The sequence below is a fragment of the Alexandromys fortis genome, unplaced genomic scaffold, assembly GCF_014885135.2.
Source record: "Alexandromys fortis isolate MF-2015 unplaced genomic scaffold, M_Fortis_MF-2015_v1.1 scaffold_17, whole genome shotgun sequence".
NCBI classification, from domain to species: Eukaryota; Metazoa; Chordata; class Mammalia; order Rodentia; family Cricetidae; genus Alexandromys; species Alexandromys fortis.
In genome coordinates this window covers 1,375,988-1,400,282 of record NW_026067896.1, presented here as the reverse complement: position 1 = coordinate 1,400,282, position 24,295 = coordinate 1,375,988, and the positions used below count along the sequence as shown (strand labels likewise).

Below are 24,295 nucleotides of genomic sequence, written 5' to 3'. Positions count from 1 at the left end.
GAAGAGTCAGCCAGGAACAGGGGGTGCATGGGGGCCATCACAGCTTCTTTCCCTCCCAAACTGAATCACGTGAAATGCTTTACATGTCTGTTAACTGCAAGACTTAACTCTGTGTCATTTCTCACAGAGAAAGACAGCTTGACCACCTCCCTGCATCTCTAAGTCCATACCCAGTGGGTCAGGAATGAAGAGAGAATATTGTCCTCTCGTGGAAAATGAAAAAAGGTCTGGTCCTTTTGCCTAAGGCTGGGAGTGAGTTCAACCATCAAGTTTGTCCCCTGGGGAGATGATGGGACCATGCAGATAGAATCTGGGGACTTGACATAGGGCCTCGCTGTCTCTAGGACTAAGAAAAGTGAGACTCATTCTACACTTGACAGTGAGAGTTTAAGGACCTTCTGCTGTTACAGGGATGGGAGAAATGTAGCCTGTGGGCTTGGGGCAGGGGTGAGAGTTTCCCGTGACTTCTCCTTTGATCATGGTGCCAACTGTCCCAATTTTCCTGGGATTCAGAGGTTTCCCAGGGTGTGGAGCTTTCAGAACTGAAACATGGAAAGTTCTGGGCAAAGCAGGACGTGTTGATTACTCTAATGTCCCTTGACTTTGGCAACCTAGGCCTTCAGATTTAGTCAGAACGCTGAGCTGGGAGCGGGAAGGCCACCATTTCCTCAAACAGCTACTCCCTGGCCTCTGTTTCTGAGAAGAAAGGCTCTCCTCCGGTTTCCATCTCTGTGCTAGAACTCACGCTAAGATGTAATTAGCATCATAACAGTATTCAGGGATGAAGCCTTTAAGAGGGGCACAGCTCATGAAGCATCACGTTCATGAATGGATTAAGGTAATAGTAGCCTACCAGCGGAGGCTACTTCCCGGAGGCTACTTCCCGTGGCAGCGCCTCCTAACAGAGTCCTGCCCCTCAGAGTCCCTTTTCCAGGCACTTCCATGTCTCCATCACTCAGACACAGTGCAGGAATTGTGCCGTGTGCTTGCCTTCCAAGCCTCATCAACTAAAGAAATAAATTAAATTTCTAATTTACTTAATCTGTGGTATTCGGTTACAACAAAAGAAAACGGACTAAGACATAAGTGCCGATATCTCGGTGGAGACCTCCAATTGCCCCGCACCGCGCCCCCGTGTCTGCCCTCTGTGTGCTGGCACCCAGTTCACGAGCTTCGGGCAAGGGGGCTGGAGGTTAAAATACACAGACACACAGACAGAGAGACAGCGACACGGGTCATCCTTGAATTCCCTAAGAATGCCCCCTTCATTGTGTTCAGGGGCAGATTATATAGAGATAGCCACGCCCCAGCCAAACTCACCAGAAACCACTCTCCTGCCATCAGGAACTCCTGAAGGTCTCGTGCTCAGAGCAGCTGTAGGCACTCAGCTCAGGGAATTACAAGAAATTCAGGATCTGGGGTCTCACTGCTCCCAACACATAAGCTTGTTGCTCACTCAAGAGTACAACTTACCCTTCATTCTCTCCAGCATACACCCTTAGACCTCTGTTAAGGGAGACAGCTGTCTTTCCTGCCAGTGTGAGCATTGGCAGGTTCTGTCTGTGCTCAGTCTCTGGAGAGGGGAAGTCTCTCTCTCTCTCTCTCTCTCTCTCTCTCTCTCTCTCTCTCTCTCTCTCTCTCTCTCTCTCTGTGTCTTTTAGTAATAAAACTTAGAACACACTATGGTAAGCCCTTGGGTACTAAGACTAACACCCAGATTCTACTTTATTTTATTTAAGAGTTGGAGTTCTGAAGTCCAGACTCTGACACTTAATTTGACCTTGAGAATTAGTGTAACCTCCTTGGACCTCAGGTTCCTAATGTGTAAGATGGGGCATGATGGCAAGGTTAGATGTGGGATTAAGTTAGTTAATCACAAAGAGCTTAGAATAAGGCTTGCTACATAGTAATTGCAGAAAACTTGTTACCCCTTGTATTCAAAAGAAGTGGCAGGGTCGAACCTGAAAAGTTATTTAGTGTGGCTGGCGGAGTGCAAGGCTGTCCTGGTGCGATCAGATCAGATCCCCACACCAGTGGGAAACTCCACTGTAGCAGCGAGCGGGCTCAGGGTTGCTCTAACAGCAAGCAGACCTCAGTGGACTGATCCGATAGGGGGGATCGCACCTCTGTGCAGTGCCTGCTGCAGGTCTGGATGGCTTCTGGGTCTGCCCCCCTCCACAGCATGGTGGCTGTCACCTCTGCCAGCTGTTCCTACTGCACTCCTTTTCATTCCTTCCTGCCGCCAAGTCGCTGACTCCCAGGATTCTCTGGACAAGCCGCTTTGAGTGTGGACTTAAGTGTGGACCATCGGAATCGACACTTCTTGCTGAAGATGAGGGCTGACGAAAGGTCAGAAAAGATCAGCAGCCATGGGCTTCCAGACACAGAAACTGAAGGATGTCAGGGGTGAAGCCTGCTCCGGGGGCCGCTCCTGGTTGTTCAGCTCACTGTGCTGTGAGACAGCTTGCCTTCCCTCAGGGGTGCGGGTTTCAAGGCACTGTCTTACCAGATCCCAGCAGGAGGCAACTCCCCAAGTTTCACCCCACTTTTCATTGGCCACAGGAACATCTGCAGACGCTTGACGTCTTCTGACGCACCCCAGGGCGGTGTGTTGAGGTTCGGCTCTTGTATTATTTTGGATCTGTATGACATTAATCTTACTTAATATAGCTTGCCAGATTAGTCCCAAGAAAATAAATTTAATAGTGGATGTTTTTGAAAGTGTACCTTTGGCTTGGATTTTATAATCTATGTCCTTATTAATATACCAAATTGTTCTTTTAAAAAATGCACAGAATCTCATTTAGGTTTTTTTTTTCTGTAATGGCAAAGCTTCATCTTTCCTATCATGCACTTGACAAGGGTTCAAACTTGTGTTTGGTAAGTGTGTACCTAGCACGTGCCACAGTTGTATATACCCTGATCGGTGCAAACACTGCGATGATGTCAGAAGAGCGTGTTACCACATATTCACTCCCAAGATGGAAAGAGTCACAGTCAAGGGAGAAAAACTGTCCTGAGGTCATTGCAGAGAACACTCCCTCGCCTTGTTTTCCAGGCATAGCCAAGACACAGGAATAGGCCTAGGCCCTCGATTGTTTATTATTGATAATTTAGATAAATTGTCTACTAACACACTGTTTATAATCCTTCTCTGGATGTGTCTTTTCATGAAAATAATCCCGAATGTGTTTATGTACAGAAATATTTGCATTTGAGGAACCTAGAAATCCAACAAAAAGTGCCCATGTTCCCTTTCCATCAGGGGCGTGTCTCATGAGGAAAGCCAAGGTTAGAGCTAACCTAGCAAGGCGCTGGAGCCCTTCTGACTCTGTTGAGACTGCCTTCCTTCACTGCATCTGCTGTGATTTTGTTTACGTTTGTATTTTATTCCTTAAGCAGGCATAATGTTATTTCCTGTTGGTACTTATATTATACATTAATGTTCTGCCATGACATTATCAAATTTTGCTCTGGCTTTTGCCAGATGGATACAGTTTCTATTGTCATATCCCTGCTCAAAAAGTTTCAACTTGCCAGAGATTAAACCATGTATAATCAATGTTCCTCAACAGTACAATTGTTTTCCTCATGGTTATAATTCATCAGCAACTGATATTTTTATTTAAAAAAAAAACAACAAAACAACTCAGCTTGCTTGCACCACAGTAGTGGGGGTGGTTAAGGGATGCTATGCTAGGAGCAGTGACCAGATTTTATCAGGCTGACACGTGTTGGGGGAAGGGTCGCTTGTTTGGTTCCCTGCTGCCTGACTACCTTAGACCTGAAATAACAATACAGAAACTATATTAATTAAAACACTGCTTGGCCTGTTAGCTCTAACTTCTTATTGGCCAACTTTTATATTAATTTAACCCATTTCTATTAATCTGTATATCACCACACGGCAGTGGCTTACCGGCAAAGATTCGGCATGTCTGACTCTGGTGGCTCCATGGTATCTCTCTCACTCTGCCTCCTTTTTTCCAGCATTCTGTTTAGTTCCCGCAGCCCCCCCCCCCCCGCCCAAGCTCTGTTCCCCTACAGCTCTGCTATAGGCCTAAGGAAGTTTCTTTATTAACCAATAAAAGCAACACATAGACAGAAGGACCTCCCACACCAGACACAAGTCAAACTAAGCACATGTGTGAGTAACACTCAATACACAGCTTCCCTCCACTATGTGGCTCAGTGGTCCAGGCAGACAGCCCGCCACTGTGCATCTGACCCCAGTGCCCAGGCACAGCGGAAGGAAGCCTCATACCAATAGGAAATACTTGGACTCAGACATGGGATGGTTGCTGCTGTCACTACCAGTTGGCAAGAACTGAATCTAAGACTTCTCCCAGTCATGAGGAGCAGAAATAAATGATTGTTGTGTTCTCACAGAAGGAGGAAAGAGCAAATAGTATTAAATGCCAGATCCCTGGCTGTGATGACTTACTATTTATCATGTTCTTTGTGTTTGCAGAAAATTATGATAAATGCTGCTGGTCTTTGCACCGCTTCTCACTTTCCTTCTTATCTCAAGGAACAGCTGATAGGAGGGAAATACACAATTCTCTGACAAAGGATAAAGTACACACTCTAGCACTAGCTCCCTGCCCTCACTGTTTGAAAGAATATATGTGCAATAAACGTGTAAAGTGTGTAAAAGCTTACGTCTAATATCTTTTGAAAATTAACTTACCTATTTGAGGTTAGAAACCTAGTCCTCACACCCTCATGGGTAGTACTCATGTTCTCTCTTCTCTCTGGCTCTTCCCAGCCCTGCCCAACAGGTCTCCAGCCTTTCCCTGCTTCACCGGGTCTTTCTGGAGCCTTCTGAGATGATCTCAAGCCTCCAACTGGCCCATCAGTTCCTGTTCCTTCCACTGTTTTCCAAGTCCTGGTTTCTCCAACTTCTTGTTTCCCCCAAATCCAACACCATCCAGCTGCTGGCCACATCCCATCTTTTCCTGCCCTCGTTAGTGGTGATCTTGAAAAGCCTGGGTTCCCAGAAGCTTAAGAAATGGTGGAGAAATTTCAGTGTGTGTAACAGAAACTCCATAGCCAATACCTTAAATCCCAGCAGCTTAAACAAAAACCGGTTCAGCGGGTTGACAATCAGTCTAAAATTAGATGGGCCCCCTTTGTTTTCAGAAAGCTGCAGGTTGACTTGGTTTATCCTGACAGTCTCTTTCACAGGGTTGGGGTCTCTGCTGGGGTAATGTGGCTGACTGTGATCCACAGTGTCTCTCGTCCTCCAGCACGGAAGAAGCAAGACTCCCAAGAGAAAGAGCAGGAGTTTGCAATGCTTCTTGAAGGCTAGGGTCAAAACAAACAAATGTTCTTATAAAATATGCTGGTCAAAGAGTCAGCCTAGAAGAGGCAACGGGAGGGAAACGACCATCATTCCTTGGGATTGAGGTGAGGATGCACTTCTGTCAAGCTACAGCACATTGGAGTGGCAGTCTTACTCAAAATCACCTTTATCCCCAGTAACCATCTGTGGACCTTGCCCACGTTCAGACAGCACCGTGGCAGTGAGCACAGTCCAAGTCCAAGGAGAGCCCAAAGAACGTGGGAGGCCCAGGGGACGGAAGAGTCACTTTTCCACAAGCATCGTGAGCACTAGTCTCAGCCCCTCCGTTTCCAGTGTGGCTGTCTTGGGACTGTGCAGGGCAAGTCAGTCATGTGGGGTGGACTCCCCACGTAGTATTAGTGACCTTCGTAATACTGTGCCAAATATCCAACAGAGCAGGGGAGGGTGGCTTTGAAGGTACCTCACCAGAAATGACCGGATGTGAGCAATGGGGAGAAAGAGTGTGAACACAAATACAGACTTACAGGCTCTCCAGCCTTGCCCAGACACCTGCTGTTGAGTCCCCAGGGCTCCGGAAGCACAGAAAGACAGTTGTGCTTGAAAATATGATCTCTAAAATATATCCCAAATTCAGAGAAAGAATCCGGAAGCTAAATGGGCCCCAAATAGAATAATTCCAAAGTAATCGGTGCCCAGATTTCTTCAACTTCTCTAACTTCTAAGAGCTAAAGGCAAGAAGAGAATCTTGAAAATTCCCAGCCGCCTAAACACATATGGCTCGGTGGAAGAGCGGTTGAGATATTTAGGATTTTACAGTAGAAACCTTGGAGGCCAGAAGGAAATATTCGTAAGGTTGAAAGAGAAGAAACCGGCCTCTGAGAAGTCTGTGGCAAACGTAAACACATTTCATTATAAATTACCCAATCCCAAGGGGTTGGTCTTAAATATATGTACACAGAGCAAGACTAGATGGGCTTAGAGGTTGTGTGTACGTGTGTGTGTAACAACAACAAAGAAGAAGAGGTCAGGAATTTGGGAGGATTTTGGGGGCACACAGGAAGAGTTGAGAGGGGAGAGGAAGGGGTGGAAATGTAATGATATAAATACAGTACTCACTTATGCAACTCGAAGAAAGAAAATTTCAAGAGAAAATGAAAGCAGAGCAGAGTAAAGCCAGTCTCAGAAGAAGGAAAATAAATACAGTTGACTTGACTTCCGCTGTTACCTTTATCCAACGCCACACCTTCTCCAACAAGGCCTCATCTCCTAACAAGTTCTAAACAGTCGTCCAGGGGAACCAGGGGTTCAAATGTATGAGGCTATGGGGGCCATTCTCATTCAAAGGAGCTCAGAGGCCACTCCACAAGGAATTCTGGTTCCTCTTAGTGGGAAACAGTATTTAAAGGCAACTGCCGGGACCCTAGAGGAGCTTGTCAGTACTAACTGGTCATCATTCCTAGAGATTTCAGCAAACAGAGAAAATACATGATGAACTCACACTGCACCCTCAGTCAGGTTTAAAACCACACGCTTTCCCATAACTTCTGTGACCTTGTATTTACTTTGCTTTTTTCTTATTCTCAACATCTTGGGTCCCAAAGAGAATTAGTTGTTTGTTTTTACAATCTACTGCCGTGGTTTAGGATATGACAAGCGTAATAGAATTAACAACATAATTAATGAAACAACAGCTTAATATGTATGTATTTTTTCTTCTTACGATAAATCTTACTTGGGTTATATAATCAAATCACTGGGCTCAAAAATTGTTTGAAATTACTCTTTCTGTATGAATAGCAATCTAAATTGGTACACGGTTAGGCCTGATTGTTTTATTTACTTTCCATTTGAAAGGATTGCATTTTTCTATTTGATTATTTTTATAATTCTGTAGAGCATTTACATTGTTTAAAGCAAAAAAATCTACACTAGTCGTGTTCATGGGAGCTGTGCTTGCCTCTCTGTCTTCTCTGTTTAGTTCTGTCTTTGTCTGTGAGCTAATTGTTGTTGTCCAGCCAGCAGAGCCAAATCCTCTCCTTGCTCTCAAATCAGATTCTGTCCTTGACACATGCGTTCCAGAGTTCCCTGTACCATTTTCCAGTTTAATAGCATCACAGACACTTCTCTAGTGCGTAGAAACATCCCTCATTTGTTTTATAGCTGTGTGCTGTTGTGAACCTTCCATAGCAGCAAGCTGCCTGACTGATCCCCCGTGCCCTGTTAGCAGGCACGTCCAGTCTTTACCATTAGAGAACGCTACGTTAGTAGTCTCTTGCGCATGTCCCTTCATACTCTTGAGTGTCCCTTTGGAATAGGTGTCTGAAAGGCAAACCCATAGGTAGTGCCGATGGAACGGCTAAACGTGTTTCCATAGAGGTTTGCCCATGCTGCATTTGCAACGGCAAGGTATTGAATGCCTACTTCGCCACTGCCTCTCTAAACAGAGTATGTTGTCAAACTTTTGGAATTTTGCTTATAAAATGGTATTTTGTGCAGTGCTATTTTTCATTGTTCTTGTTACAGTGAATTTAAGGTTAATCCCCTAACACACTTTCCGGGTCACTGTAGCAGTTCAGTAATTGTTCTTTGAAGCCACGAAAGCATGAAGTGGCATTTCAGGACAATTAATCTAGCTACAGAATACAGATTAGTTTAGACTATGGAAGGAAGGTAAGAATCACAAACTAAAACCACAAGAAATATAGCTGTAGTCTTCAGCAGCAATTCCTATTTATTTCTCCTCATGGCAGAGAAAATGCATTTAATTCCTGCCAGTTCGGTTTGCTTCCTTCCATGGTTGTGTGTAAATCGCTAGGTGTCAAGGCCCGTGCTACAGTGACGTGTGTGTGTGTGTGTGTGTGTGTGTGTGTGTGGCGCTGAGCAGTTCACGGTCATGTGCCCACCTCCTTGGTAGTCCTTGGCCACGGAAACAAGGACATGGAAGCTGTGTGTGGCCTGCTTTGATTTCAGCCCTTGTACAGTTGGCCCTTGGCTCACTCACGTCTCCCAGGAACCTGAGGAAACTTGGCTATCCTCTGGTCACTGAGAGACCTCAGGAGACTCTGAGAGGGCAGTTATCTGTCAAAACTCTGCGACCATTTCTGCTTCTGAGCTCCTGGGCTGGTTCTCCTTCCTGGAAAATGACATTTCAAATGTCCTCAAGATCTGTCTAAGGCTCATGCAATTGAATGTTTATGATAGAAGGTTTGGGCTTTCTTCTAAGCAGCCATCAAACTTTCCAGTCTGTCTTTATTTCCCAGTTTAGGGGATATTTTTCTTCTTGGGATGAAAAGTGAAGAAGAAACGCCAGCTAAGGTCCCAGTCCTCACTCAGGCTGATCGCTGGCTTTGAACGAGAACTCATTAATCTCTAACACCAATGACGTTCTAATTTTCTTTCTATTGCTGATAAAACATTGATCAAAAGCAAGGTGAGGAGGACAGGTTTCACTTCACTCCCAGATTCCAAAGCTATAATGTCTTGGGTTGCTTTTAAATTGCAATAATAAAATACAAGCCTTAAATCCCAGCACTTGGGGCATGGAGGGAGGTGGATCTTTGAGTTCAAGGCCAACCTGGTCTACATAGTGAGTCACAGGGCAGCCAGGGCTATATAGTAAGACCCTGTCTCAAAAACATAAAAGATCAGGTTGCTTATGAAGAAAAGAGACTTCCTAAGAGCTCACGGTTTGGAAATTAAATTCTAAAATCAGAGTAGCCCCATGCGTTTGGGCTCATGTGAGAGCCCTCCCCCAACACACACACACATACACACACACACACACACACACACACACACACGTACATGCACACGTGCCCTCCCTGACACACGTACACTCATGTACACGCCTGGGCTACATTACAACATAGCAGAAAAACAAACAAACAAACAAACAAAAAAACCTGCTTCTAGGTGGTGGTGCACGCCTTTAATCCCAGCACTTGGGAGGCAAAGGCAGGCAGATCTCCATGAATTTGAGGCCAGCCTGGTCTACAGAGAAAGTTCCAGGCTCCAAAGCTACAGAGAGAAAGCAAGGAAAGAAAGAAAGAAAGAAAGAAAGAAAGAAAGAAAGAAAGAAAGAAAGAAAGAAAGAAAGAAAGAAAGAAGGGAGGGGAGGTGAGGGGAGGGGAGGGGAGGGGAAGGGAAGGGAAAAGAAAAGAGAAGAGAAGAGAGAAGAGAAGAGAAGAGAAGAGAAGAGAAGAGAAGAGAAGAGAAGAGAAGAGAAGAGAAGAGAAGAGAAGAAAAGAAAAGAGGGAGTTTGCTAGTACAGATATGGAAAGGAAAGGGCCAAACATGGAGTGGGCTCCCTTTGTGACAGCTTGCCCTCGTGAGAACTGACTGCTTGAGCCAGCCTTAACCCCTTCCAACGATGATGCTGCAACAACTTACTTCCCAGGAAGCCCTAAAGCATTCTGAAGATTTATCACTTCTTACCTCCTCATTGAAAAACAAACTAATATACGAAGTTCCGAAGTTCCGGGGGTTATAATAAAATCTGTAACAGCTAGGGGTGAGAGACATGTCAAAACCATGAGGTCCTGAGAAGGAATTGTCCCTCAGGATGTGGAACAGGAGGACTCCCAGGGTGGACCTGTCCCAGGATGGGCCTGGCTTTCTTTTTTGTTTCTCTCTTCTGGTGGTGGGAGGAGGGGCAGTTACCCAGATGGACTTCCTGGACTTTGAACCTCTCCCTGAAGGACAGAGCCCAAGCCCAAGTCCCCATCGTGATTCCAGGAACTGGGTCCTGCCAGTCGGGCCTGGTTTCGGGTGCTGGGCTTCTGGCCATTCTCCTTCGGTCATGTGGCTGCTGGAGCGGACATCTCAGGCAGGTGGGAATGTGTTAGCGTTCAGGCTGCTCTGCAGGCTGAGATGGGGAAAGTATGGGTCTTAGTAGAGAGATAGATGGTGAATGGAACTGTGAGAGCCCTGGGGAGCTGGGCAGACCCCTCTCCCTCTAGCCTTAGAAGCTCTTGTCTCATCTGAAGGATACAGGTTGTGAGAAAAAGCCGGTTTCCTTTCAGCACTCAAGGCTGGGGCGTCTGTGTTACCTTCTATGCTTCCCGGGAGCGCAGGCTGCACCGGAAGTCTACCGGAAGTCTACGCCTTGTCACAGAATAATGCATGCTGGGAATGTGCATACGTCAACGTCCAAACCAGGAGCAAGTGTGTGGAAACCTTTTGCCCACGGGACCAGGAGATGGGTGTAGCACAGCGGGAGGCTGCGGTAAGAAGTGAAGCTCTTAATTTGCCATAAAATACATTACTGCAACACATTTTCCCCTTGTGTGTGTTTGCATGTTTGTGGATGTACATGTGGTGGGGGGATGCATATACACATATATAAGGGTGTCAGGGTCTCTCAATCAAACCCAGAGCTCACCAGTATGCATAGTCTCCCTGGACAGCTTGCTCTGAGAAGCCACTGAGCCATTTCCTTTGCCCAGTGTAGTATAGTCTTTAAAAAATCGTAATTGGTTGTGTTGCCTGCATGTATATGTGAGCACCGCATGGTGCCTGGTGCCCATGGAGGTCAGAGAGGGCATTGGATCCCTGGTCACTGGAGTTACAGATAGTTGTAAGTGGGTGATGGGGATCAAACCTGGGTCCTCTGGAAGAGAAGGTAGTGTTCTTAACCACTGAGACATCTCCCAGTCCCCTCAATGTAATGTATTTTATAAGAACTGTGCATAAGCCAGGGCCATAAAATTAAAATGCCTGCCATAACCCAAGGGATTTGTGCAAAGTGTGCAGTGGACAGACACTTGATGTCCTCGTGCGTTTCACTTTTACAAATCAACAAGAAACAGATAATACGGGAGGGAAATTTGGAAATGAGAAACATATTTAAGCAAGAAATTTCGCACGTGAAGAAATACAAAGGGCCAGTCATCCAGAGAACCGCATTCTACCTTGTCAAGAATCAAAGGAACCAAAAAAACCCCATAACTTTCTAAAGATCACAGTTCCCAGTCCTAGAAGGGTCAGTTGGGAGCAACCTCACACACACCTGCTGGAAGGAGAGCGGATGGAGTTTTCTGGAGGGGGTTGTGAAGGAAAAGCTGTAAAACTCTGCCAGCTCTTTGACTCAGTGACGGCCCTCTTTGAAATAACATCTATGAGAAGCCAACAGCATGGATGGTGAACAAACCTGTGAGGTTCAACTAAGAATTGTGCCGCAGGACGTGACCTCACGGGAGTGTCCTGCAGTAGGGGATTGTAAGCATTGTGGGGTGATAAGGCTGTGCATTGTGTTTTCTGCTTTCCTTTTTTTTTTAAGTTTTCATTTCATATTTGATGTGTATGTGTGTGTGACCCCTGAGAGGTCATGCAGATCACATGTCTTCATGTACCTGTGGAGGCTAGGCGGCACTGGTTCCCCTAGAGCTGGAGTTACAGACAACTGTCCGTGAGACACTTGCTGTCTGAGAGGAGACACTCGATGCTCCTTGGTGCTGGGAACCAAATGCAGGTCTTCTGAAAGAGCAGCACGCGCACTTAAACACTGAGCCAACTCCCTCACCCTTTTGCTTTCCCTTAAAATATATTATATTGAGGTAGAAGCACTTTAACCAGATTTCAAGGGGATGTTACTTCTCACTGGCGATACAGTGTTGTGCGGTGTATCTGTAAGAGCTTGTTCACCTCTATTGATATTGTAACCATATTCTCCCAGTTGCTGTAACCACTATTGTAGTTCATCATTTCATATACTTGACTCTTGGAGACTTTGAATATAAATAGGACCATGTAGTATTATCTTTCTATTATTGGCTTAGTTCATTTAGCAAAATATCCTCAATGTAACATAATCAGTTTCCTTCATGTGCATGTGTGCACATGCACAAACAAGTGTGCTCATCCATGTCTGAAAGCCAGAGATCGCCAACACCAGGACTTTCTCTATAGCTCTTCGCCTTCATGTCTAAGACAGGTTCACTCCCTGATTCAGAACATGCCAGAGTGGTTGGCTGCTGGATCTCTAAGAACCACCTGTCTCTGCCCTTCCCTCAGTCCCCCAAGTGAAGTTACCTCCCAGTTCTTTTTGAGGGTACAGGAATCTGAATTCACCTCTTCAAGCTTGCACTTCATCTACTGCACGGTCTCCCCAGCCCAGTTCCCTTCTTCTAAAATGCTGAATTGCACCAATAGCATCAGGTATATGTACACACTGCGTTTCATTTATCCAGCTGTTCACCAAGTCTAGGGAACTGGGAACAGCGCTGCAATGCTTCTGGAGGTTCTAGTATCTCTATTAAGATCCTAGTTAGTACTTTTGGATGACTACCTGGGAAGAAGATTGCAGGGTCATGTATGTGGTACTTTCATATTTTGCTTTTTTTATTGCTTTTTTTGCTTCTCTGTATACTCCCAGAACACATGTTACTTTTTACAATAATTTTGTTTTAGAAACAAAAGAACTCGAGGGTCTGATTATCCGGGGGAGCAAGGGAGTGCGCGTGACCTTGCACCTGTGACTTTTGGAGCCCTTGTGTCCAGCTCTCTAGTCCTGGGGCTCTGGAAGAAGGAACAGGGCTGGCGCTGGCGGCTGATCCCCAGCTGCATGTTGTTGTAAAACAAAGTGGTCAGGGCAGTGTGGGTGGAATCTGGGAGGCCTGGCGCACATTTTTGCAGCATATGGCCGACTTATAATAACAATAAAGAACAAAGTTTTTGAGCTGAATGATTGCATCATCCAGTACCACAGAGCCTAAGAGGAAATCTCCTAGCAGTTGCTTAAAGCTAATTGTTGTGTGAAGGTCGCCGAGTGCTGTGTGCCTTCGCAGTACACGTAGGAAAGTTATACAAACAGCTCGTCACGTTGCCTGGAGAAACCAAATTGATATTTGAGTTTACTGTATTTTCACAAAAGTTATTTTTTCCTATAGGAGATTTCTTTTTGCAGTGGAGACTCCAGACACTCTAACGATTCTGCAGCTCTATAGAATGCCAGTCCTTGAGCTACCTGACTTATTAAAACAGCACCGCTCCCGACCTCCTAAGTAGGCAAGATAGGAAACAGAGAGCTAAGATGGTGTTGAAATTCAAGTTCTTGGACTTCAGCAGCCAGGGCATGGAACCTTTAGGATGGTAATTGTAGCCCAAATGCTTGCATGGATTGCATTGCCCAAGGCCGGTGGGGCCCAGGGAGGCCAAGGCCCTTCTAGTAGAAGTATTACTTCTAGTAGTAATCCCCATTCCGTGAAGAGCCTTGTGCACTGCACCTCTGAGACATGTCTTCAGGAGATGTGGAGAGTTGCTCTGTACAGGCTGGACAGTTGTCCCCTGCACAGGCTGGACAGTTGTCTGTATGTGCTGGCTACCCAGTGGGTTTTCCCTGCTGGCTCTTTTCAATACTAACCAGGCCAGAGAAAGGAGTGGAGCCATAAGTCAATAATTATGATCCCCAGGACAAGGAGGTTGGGGAGGAGGTGTTGACAAAGACAGCTTCATCATACAGCTGTCATTTATTGACACGTGTTCATATGATGTCTCAGGCATGTGCTTCAGACACGGTCCCTCAGGCCATTCGCACAACCCAAATGTTCTTTTCATGTCCCTCTTAGGATTACAGACACCAAGGTGTAGGAAACACAAGTAACTGTCATGAATCATACAGCCAGTGAGTAGAAATGTTAAAATATGATACTCTTGCACCCCCGCAGACTGTTCAGGATGTGCGCTCTTCAGCTGGATGTGGTTGGGGCCCTGGGCTCCGCTCCTAACCCTACCACATTTTGCTCTCTGAAAACATACCTCTCCGGGACGCTCTTTCTTGAGCCAGTGACGCTACAAGGACTTTGCCTCCATTTCTGCTCCCCACCTCTTCTCCAGATCCAAAGAAGCTATGACCTGGTGCTGCCCAGCCAGGGAAGTCACCGGGCACCTGGGCGTGTGGCCCCTGGTCCCACCTTTATGTGTCTGCATCAACATGTACCTCACTAGAGGCAGGAGAGGGTAATGTCAACCTAGAGGATGCTCACACTCCCTCCAGCCCAGGCTTGTGATGTCTGCTCTACAAGCTTCAGGTGCAGCGAGGCTGCCTAGTGGATGCTCACGCTCCCTCCAGCCCAGGCTTGTAAAGTCTGCTCTACAAGCTTCCGCTGTGGAAAGGCTGAGGGTGGGGGCGCATGGAGGCCTGGTGCTATTCTGCGTCTCTGCTGACTAGGGTCAGAGGGTGGAGCCGATTCCATGCCTGAAACAGAAGAGCAGTGGGCTGAGTGCAGGCCTTTCGGGATTCATGAAGGGAGGAGCGGCAAATTACCTTTCAGCCCTCACGATGGCTGTTGGTCTAACTGTACACGGGATGCTTTTCTTTTAAGCCGATCTTATAGTTTAATTTTGTTCCATTTTCAAGGAATTAATTTTAGTGCAATTATGGAAATCTATAATATAACCATTAATATTTTTATTAAACACTATTTAAGGACTCAAAAGAAAAAGTTTTAACATTTTGGCCCTTATGGTATTCTTATGGCATTGGATGGGTGATCTTCATGGTCTATCTGACTGAATTTAGAATCATCTAGAAGACACACTTCTGGGCAGTTCTGTGAGGATGTTTCCAGGGATCCAACTAAGGAAAGAAGTTGTACCTAAAAGCGGTAAAGCCATTCCACAGACTGGGGTCCCATGCTGAAAAAAAGGGGGAGTGGAAGAAGCTGGGTGACCACCAGCATTCTTCTCTCTCTGCTTCCTGGCCGTGGATATGAGACAGTCAGATGCCTGACACCCGGCTTTCCTGTTCTGATGGGCTGTATCCTCTAACCATGGACCAAAATAAACTCTTTCTTCCTAAATTGCCTTTAAAGAAGGTATTTGGTCACAGGAATTAGAAAAGTAGCTAATTGTGGTATATAGGAACAATAGGCTAACATTTCTGTTTTGTTGACTAGGAACATTGCAGTTAGTGTGAATACATCCGAGCACAAGTTACATTTCATGGGACTTTGCTGGAGAAATAAAATGGAAGTAAAAACTGAAAGTAAAGAGAGAAAGAATTAGTGTAGACTTCTGTCTCACACCAACACCATGGTAGAGCACGTTTAAAGCGGATAATGAATCACGTCATGTATTGGATAATTTCACACACTGGATAATGGCAGGGGCTGGACTGAGGACAGATAAAGTGATGGAGGGCTGGCTAGGCCAGATTCCGTTTGTGGAGCACCAGCTTTGGTGGAAGGGTCTGCTTGTAGGAAACAGAAGAATAGGCTTATTCAGGAAACTCCATGAGTCTCCCGTCTGTGTCTCTCCCCCCGTATGATGTCATGGTTCATGCTGTGAACTGTCCCATTTCAGGGAACTTAATGATAAAGATGAAATGAGGCCCACATTATTAAATCCAGTGTGCCAGGCACAGCCCAGTTAATGTTGTAGCAACCCCAGGGGGCGGATGTTCTCTTTTGCATATTGTAGATGAAGTCACCAAGGTTTAGAGATCAAGAGACCATCCCCCAGTCGCAGGACTGGGAGGAAACAGAGCCATTCGCACTGTCCAGTGTCAAAGCAGTGTTCTTCTCTTGGTCCCGCTCTTCCCTTAGCCCAGCACAGTCTCATGCATCTCTGTTCCCCACACTACATGGAGTGAGTCTTCTAGGACCTTCCACCCACTGGTGGAATATATAAATAGTTCAAGGATGCTGGCGCTTGTGTTCACAGGAAGTCGTATCGTTTATTGAATCCAGGAAGAATGTTTAGAGCCAAGCAAGGGATAATGCGTCTACCAGGGAGATAGAGAGCTCAACTCACCTGGTCTCCTGGGAACTGGCAGGACAGCCTTGGGAGCTGGGGGCAGCTGGTGGAGTCTGTGGGGGTGGGGGCGGCTGATGGAGTCTGTGGGGGTGGGGGAGGCTGATGGAGTCTGTGGGCTTCTGTGCATATGGTTGAGGGATAGGCTTTGGACCTCGGAGGCTGCCCCGATGAGGCCTCTGCATTCATTTCCTAGGGCTGCCTCAACTTAGGACTATAAACAGAAAAAAAAAACAATGATCTTCTCACAGTTCCAGAGACTAAAAGTTCAAAATCCAGTTGTAGGCAGCTACCATCCCCGTGATCCTGGGTCAAATCTTTCCTTGCTGCCTCTTGGGTTTCTGATGGTGGATGCCCTCTTTGGTACCCTGTGGCTTGCAGCTGTACCACCCCAGCCCATGCCTCTGCATCCTGCATACTGTTCTCTTTATGTGGATGTCTGTCCACATTTCCATCATTTTGAGGACCCTTGTTATACGTGACTGGGACCCACACTCCCTATGACATCATCTTAACTCAGTGGCATCTGCAAAGTCTTACTTCTTGACAAGATTGCTTTGCATAGGCAATAAAGACTTCAGCCCCATGTTTCAGGAAGACAGTTCAACCCATGGAATCCGTCGCTACCTCAGTCTTAGGAGAGGTAAAAACAATACCTCATGTGGCCTCAAAGCTCACAGTGCAGCTGACACAAGGATTTTGGCAGCGGCCCTTGAACAAGCTAAAAAAAAAAATGGGAACGTTCTGAAGTTCAATCCTGCAGACATGGGGGCCACTCCGCCACCGGTGACTCACCAGGTCTGGAAACATCTGATGGTGCTTTTGCTGAGAGGAGCATGTTTGGGGACAGCATCGAGTTATATCCCTGCCTTCTGGCTTTCCTGACTGTTCGGTCCTTGCCCTGATTCTTACCACCACTGTGATCTGGCAGCGTATAGGGACGTGGGCATATGTGCGAAGCCTAGTTCCATCACTCACAAACCGCCTAACCTCAGGCATGTTAACCCAAGCCTCCTGAAGCCTTGTTCTGCCTTGTCTGCAAGACAGAACCATCTATCCTTTCTTAGATCTGAGAAACTGAAATGAAGTCATCAAGAGAGAGTGATGTTCAGAATGTGACTGTTTCCTCCTTGCCTGTCCTTACCACCGAGGAGGCAAAGGGGTGGGTACACCGGTGTGGCTTCACCGGTTCCACCATTGTTTACCGATCACCTACTGTGTGCCTAGCTCTGTGTTGCACTGAGTAATTGCATTAATTCTCACCCTGTAGGCTCACATACTCATGTAGAGCTACAATAAGATTTTTTTTTTTTTTTTTTTTTTTGTCACATGGCCTCCTTCGGGCTTTTGAACTCCTGAGGTCTGGTAGCCTGAGATCTTGCCAGTGCTTCTGACCATATTGAGACTTTCAGTGTCTGCTCTGTGCAATGCTTGTATACTCCTGATTTTCACCAGATTTTCTATAGTCTTAATATCCCCACTCTACTTGAGGGAGCTGAAGAAAAGTCACGAAGAAAGCGTTGATGGATGCCACATGGCTTGTTCTTAGCCAAACACGAGTCTGCTGTGACTTCTAGCAGATTCCACCTCACAGTGTTTAAATGAAGACACTAGCGTGACCACAGGGAACTGGTTCCAGGAACTATCGGTAACGGCGGCGTGTCTTGATGCTGAATGCCCTCGGCTGGAGTAGTCCTGGAGAGAAGAGTGTACACCCGAGTCCACCTTCCTGCACACCCCCTTTGTCTCTGTCTGCTCACCCATAGCATATGTGTGTCAGAGGGATGCCTGAGATGCTAACTTTACCTGTGGAGTTAGTGCCTCATCCTCTTATGCAGATTTCATTTCTACTGGGGCTCAAAAGGAGCCATTTTCAGTTAAGAGGCAGGGCCATTTTATAAGATTGGGGGGAGTGTTCCCTAAACACACACACGCAATGAACGCACACACGCGCAGAGCCAGGGTCGAAGGAGTCAGAAAGTGCTTTTACAGAGTTCCCTGGCTCTTCAGAATGGTGTGTCGGGTCCCCCAGAATGGCAGGTGCTGCTGACAGTGTCCCGTGATGGCAGCCCAGGCCCAAACCAGGCGTGTTCCTCGTGGGTTGCCATTTGTCAGGAATGTCACTACGTTCCTTCAACTGCCAGGGACAGACTGCATCTCATTCCCAATTAGCCTGCATCAGCTCAAAGGCGCTCCACCCTGCTGACTGCCGCAGAAACCCTTTTGCTGTCGCCCTAAGCTGAGGTTATTTTCCGAGACCGCTCTGCAGTTTGTCTCCTAATAAACTGTATTTTCCACCCATGAGGTGGTCTAGTTCGGTGGCATCATGGGGCCTCGCATTTGGTGCCAAAACATGGAAGGGGCACTTGGACCCCGAAGTTGCTAACTTGGTCCTCCTGGGCACGGATCACTTGGCTCTGCTGGCTTCTTCCACCCACCATAGTCTGCTCCAAAGTTACAGCCCGTCTCTTCAGCCATTTCTCTTTCCACCTTCATACCCACTCAGCAATTCTCACCTACTCAGGTGTCTTTCTCTTGGAGGCACTTGCCAAGTCTGTCTTTGTTGCTTGGCAGAAGCCATACTGATATACCAGGCAGTCTCCCAAGTCCTTTTGGGCACCCATCCCATGGACAGGGGTGCCTGTCCACTGTGGTTCTGGGCATCGCTCTGACGGGTCTTGCTCCCCTGGGGATGCCCTTGGATTGAGCCTGTCTTGCTGCACTTACCCCGTGTTGCTCTACCTGTGTCCCCACTCCTATCCCGTTGTTTATCCTCCAGACAGACAAAGGGTGACAAGCTCTACTTCTTCACACTCAGGAGTCCCACTGGAGCCTCCTTCTGGAAGGGCTCCTCTTCACAGCTCCTGCTCCCTGCACATAGAAAGAAAAATCTTTCTTAAGTCTCCTACCTCCCCTCCTTTTCTCTGCTCCTGGAAATTCTTTACTGCCACCCTTTCTTCAATGGCACACATCTTCTCCCTCTAACAAACCATGGGTTCTTCCCATTCAAAATTAGACTCTTCCACTCCTCTTGTCTTCCTTCCCAAATACCTTTCCCTCCTCAGACAGTGGGGTGGGATACCATATGGTGGTAAATTTCGGCCAACGGAGGTGGGTCACCCAGAGACCAGATAAGAATCCTGCTGAGTTCATTGCCCGGCTCTCAGAGGCTCTCCCTCAGCACACCAAGCTATATCCTAATTCTTGAGAGGGCATGCTTGTCCTCAACTCACTTTCTTTCCCAGTCAGCTCCTGATATTAGGAAAAAAAAACTTAAATGCTAACTGATTACCCTCAATCCTTTCAGAGAGCATAACTTCTCCACCAACGCAACACACCTTTTGACTTAAATTTTGGAGTCAAGATATTTTTAAAATATATAGGTTGGTTTGATCTAGCAGCCCTTATAATTCAGTGTCTCTTAGCAGCCAAAAAAAAAAAAATCAAAAACAACACAATGACATACAGGACCCACACTCTCTGTGTATTTCCTATCTTTATGTGACTTTTTCATTTATATTACTTTATTCCCCTTTTAAGGACTTTATTATTGTTGTTGTTGTTGTTATTGTTGTTGTTATTGTTATTATTCAAGACAGGGTTTCTCTGTAACTTTGGAGCCTGTCCTGGAACTAGTTCTTGTAGACCAGGCTAGCCTTGAACTCACAGAGATCTGCCTGCCTCTGCCTCCTGAGTGCTGGGATTAAAGGCGTGCACCACCACCACCCAGTTAATTTTATTATTTTAATACTACATATATTTCTTTTTATACCTTTATAAAACTGTCTATACTTTTTTTCTCTCTTTGTACATTTTAAAACACACTGTAACCCATTTAGAGGTATTTTCTGTCTCTGTCTTACTACATATCTATAGTCTTTTTCTGACCACATGAGCCTTTAACTTCTAAGCAGCATGGCTGGAGTCTCTGCCTCTGCTTTGGCTGCTGGCTCTGCCCCACTTGTTTCCTTAGAGCCTAGTTTCATGGCAGAGGTACCCATGAGAGCCATGTTTACCACCCCAACTCTTGGGTCAACATTGACGTCGAGTAGTGCACAGCCTGCGGCTCATAAACCCCATTAAAGTGTTCGGTGGCAGGGCCTCTTAAATTTTTGTTGCTAGCACTGAACCAGGAAGCATCTCTTAAAGGAGACAAGACTCTGCTTGCCCCTAGCAAATAGAGCCTACTCACGAAAAGGCCGTTAACAAGAAACCACATGACTTCATTTTTGTGTGTTTAGAATCCTTTTTTTAAGTTTTGTTAGGTCTTATGTGGAAATTGTGGCCCCACGTTGGAACACCATTTGTTGGCAGACTTTTCTTTCCCACCCACCAGTTCCCAAATAACCTACATGGAGACTCAATATTAATTATAAACGCTCAGGTGATAGTTAAGACTTATTACTAACTAGCTCTTACATTTTAAATGTCAAACCTGGGGGACACACAAAGTCTGTTTTCTGGAATCTTGAGCCTGACTGTCCTTTCTCTCACATCCATCAGCTGGTGAGTCCCTTCACCACCTTCATCCTGCCATCCATCAAGTGAACTTCAGAAAGGACCAGAAAAGTTCCTCCCACCAAGGCTGCACTAATACCAGGTCTTAATACATTACTTTTGTGGGGAGAAACGACTGTTTTTTACAATAGGACTTATTTTTAACAGTGAAACTTAAGGCATCAACAGTAGAACAGACTTCAGTACAGAGTTTCCAGTTTCCAATATCCTCACCTCAACTACCTTGCCTATACCCCATAGCCTTGCTTGATTAGTTTAATGGCTTCGTTCTGTTAAAAGAGACTCTTCACCAACTCTGGTCCCTCAGACCCAGTGTGTGCATAATTATTCTTCCTTTCCCTGAGGACAGAGGAAGAGGAAGAAGGGATGTAGAGGAAGAAAAGGGTCGGTGGTGAAGGGATAAGAAGTAAATGAAAATTCCAGCAGGAACGGTCAGAGCTTCTGGAACACGCTCCTTCCCAGGCATCTCGGTTCCCAGCGACACAAGATGCTTACACATCTGGACCTGGAGACAGCAGTCCAACCTCACCTTACACAAAAGCAGTCCCCCGCCTACAGCTAATCTGACTATCAGCTTGACTGAACCTAAGAGACACAGTCCTAGAGACGTACCTCGGAGTACATCGGTGATGGCACTTCCTGGAGGGACAATACAGTTTGCTGGACTAGGGGCTCTGACTGAGCAAAAAGAAGAAAGCCAGCTGACACCAGCATCCATCTCTCCCTGCTTTCTGACCACAGATACAATGTAACCAACTGCCTCATGTTCCTGCCCCACAGCTAAAGCAGCTCCGTGATGGAGTGTAGCCTCAAAATAGGTTCCCAAATAAACTCTTCCCTGTTTAAGTGATTTGTGTCAGACATTCGGCCACAGCACAGTCACCCAGCAAAGGTCAGGATGAGAGTCCAGGCTTCTGCTTCTGTATTAGCACCGTTAGACATGAGGCACAGCACAGTTATCCACGGTCATCACGGAGTTAGTCACTCCTCCAACCTTGCACTGTGACTTACGGCATCCTACAAGGTCTCAGCGATGAAGGAAAAGGGGCACAGTTGTTGGTGTTGCTCCCTGGAATCGGCCTAACCCTGGGTGTGTCATATGGCTCATGTACGGCTCATATGTTTGGTGTGGAAAGAGGAAACCACTACCACATTAGTATGTCAGGGAACGGGGGTCCTTTTGGATCCCTCCAAAGAACACATTCTCTTTCAAGCCTCTTTAATCTTAAACAGAAGTTGAATGTTATTCTTTCCCTCCCAACCGTATGGAAAGGTTATGAGGTCCAGGGTCCCCACTTGGTTTGGGGAAACTGCACAGTGTAAAGAGTCCTGCCCCTTACGGATCAGCCACCTTCAAAAGAATCCCAACAGCCCTCAGCAGCTGCCTGAAATGCTCCCAGCCAGACCCCAGCAGAGGAAAACAGGCTTTGCCCTTTCCCGGTTCTCTTTCCTAACCTGATGTCATTTTCACCTCTTCTAAGACTCAACATATTGCTTCTTACACGACTCCGAAAGAATTTCCAAGTCAAACAAGGGAGAGGGTGTGCTGTCCTTCCCAGTGATGTTTTTCTGTTATTCTGACCCCTGCAGAGTGCCCTGGGGCCCTGGTGGAGCTGTCAGCGACACAGCGCAGATGTGCGTGGAGGAGTCAGAGAAGCCAATAACGTAGCACACAGCCCGCTGCTTCTGAAACAGAGTAAGCATGAGCGACCTGTGCATGCGAGTGTGCATGTACACGCGTGTGTGTGTGTGTGTGTGTGTGCGCGCGCGCGCGCGTGTGCGGTGAGTGTGTTTGCTTTTCTATGAAAAACTTCAGTTAGCAAGAAAATTGTGAGCGCCCATAGCCTTCCCGCGTTGAAGGCAGGCTGTGTGCTGGGGCTGCATTCTGCAAGCCCGTCACCTCTTCATCAATGTGGTTTCCATTAGCCAGTGAGCTGCCTGGAAAGGCGATGCTGTTTCACCTTCCTCTTTAGGGCAAGGCGTCCAAGTTACCTTGCTGCCATGGCATTCACTAAAGGGATGAGGATGCAACCTACCCAGGGAGGATGCTACCCCCTCCAGCTCCGGGTGCCCAGAGAGGTGAGATCTGCCTTGCCACAGCCATTCATTCCTCAGGTTTGCTGGGCAAGCACAGAGCTTGGCTCTCAGCCTCCCAGGTTTGGCATGAACTAAAGGAGGTTTCAAAGGGTTCTGGCCCTTAGATGTGTCCTCTTGCAGTCTTGCTTGCTCCTGGGAAGCAGGGCAGAGAGGAGGCAGCCTGGAGATCTCTTTCACTTGTTCTCAATTTAAAAGGCAGTGTAAGTAAACCTGGTCAGATTTGTGCCTTTCTTTTAAATTTTAGCCAGCACTTCCTGCTGCTGCTTCATGTTAGTTGGTCCTTACTGCGCACCTGTTATGGGTTAGTCGTGTGCCAAGCGCTTTCATACGTATCATCTCATATGGTCCCCATGACAACACCGGAGGGAAAGATTAATATCCCCCTTTGACCAGTAGAAGGGTGTGGAGATCTTGAAGGCTAGAAAATCAAAATGGAATGCTCCCAACACACTAAGATGGACAGAAATGGGCTCAAGCCCCTGTGTTATCTTTTCCTGGCTGTGGAACACAGGCAAATTACTCAACTCCAGAGCCTCAGGGGCCTGATTGGAAAAGCAAGGGATTATCTTATTAGAATTGCTAGGAGTGGGTGAATAACACTCATCCAGTCAGCATGCTGCCCGGCCCACGGCGGACAGCCAGTGAAAGTGAGGGTTCTTAGAAAGCTTTTTCTAGTGATGTATGTGTAAACTGAGGAAGGAGATGGGAGTGGCTGAGACAGGAAGGCTGTGGGTTTTATCTCACATCATCAGGAAGGGAGGTGTTTGGTGCGGATAGAAACACACGTCAATAAAGCAGAAGAGGAATCCATAAATAGAGCCCATAGAAATTGGAGCTCAGTTTGCTATAGAGGAGACATTATAAATTACAGGGGAACTTGTGAACCATTGAATAAGAATGTCCATTTCCTATGTGGAAAAAATTAGACGCTGTACTTCACACCGAAAATAAACTCCGCTGGCTTAACGGCCTAAATGTGCAGCAGTGTTTTATGACACAGAGATAAGACAGGACTCATCTGAGGTTATTAAAATCAGAAACCGTAAATGAAATGTTAAAATTTAAAACCAGAAAATAAAGTAACTAGTATATCATAAAAATTTATGTCCAAGATATGTAAAGTTCCCTAAGTCAACTTTTTAAAAAGGAGAAAGAGCCTAACAGAGGAAAAAAATAACTAGAGAGCCCATGAGCCAGAGTTCACACAAGAACATTAAATGTCCGAGATTCTCAGAAAGGAAGCCTGGGCTTTACCAACAAGCTGGGTTAGTATCTAATTTACACAAGTAAATTCTACTACACACTTTCAACTTGGTAAAAAATAGAAAGTATTGACAAAACAAAGTATAATTAAAAATGTGGGGACACATGGGTATAACCACTGGACAAAAGAATTCTGGAGAACATCTTTTGAGAAAATCTAGTAACACCATAAATATACATACTCAGTGACCAAACTCTCCACTTCTGGGATGTCCCAGAGAAATTCTCAAATGAGTTTTATAGGCATTACTTATAAAAACCAAAAGTGAATGAACGAATAAACAAATAAATGAAGAAAACCCCAAATCCCTGTGACAGAGCTAACAGACTATGGGGGTCCATATGTTATACATCACCAACAGA

General features: G+C 46.2%; 1 protein-coding gene across 2 annotated transcripts in view; it reads left to right on the top strand.

Annotated features, from left to right (window-relative positions):
• The window catches only part of Stk3 (serine/threonine kinase 3), a 307,706-nt gene that overhangs the window by 247,521 nt on the left and 35,890 nt on the right, over positions 1-24,295 (top strand). The window contains exon 11 of one of the 2 annotated variants that reach the window (XM_050161781.1): positions 22,163-22,268. In XM_050161781.1, the coding sequence (XP_050017738.1) occupies positions 22,163-22,268 (106 nt within the window). Of the gene's footprint in view, positions 1-22,162; positions 22,269-24,295 lie in introns of those variants that run through there. The other variant, XM_050161789.1, reaches the window with a different exon arrangement.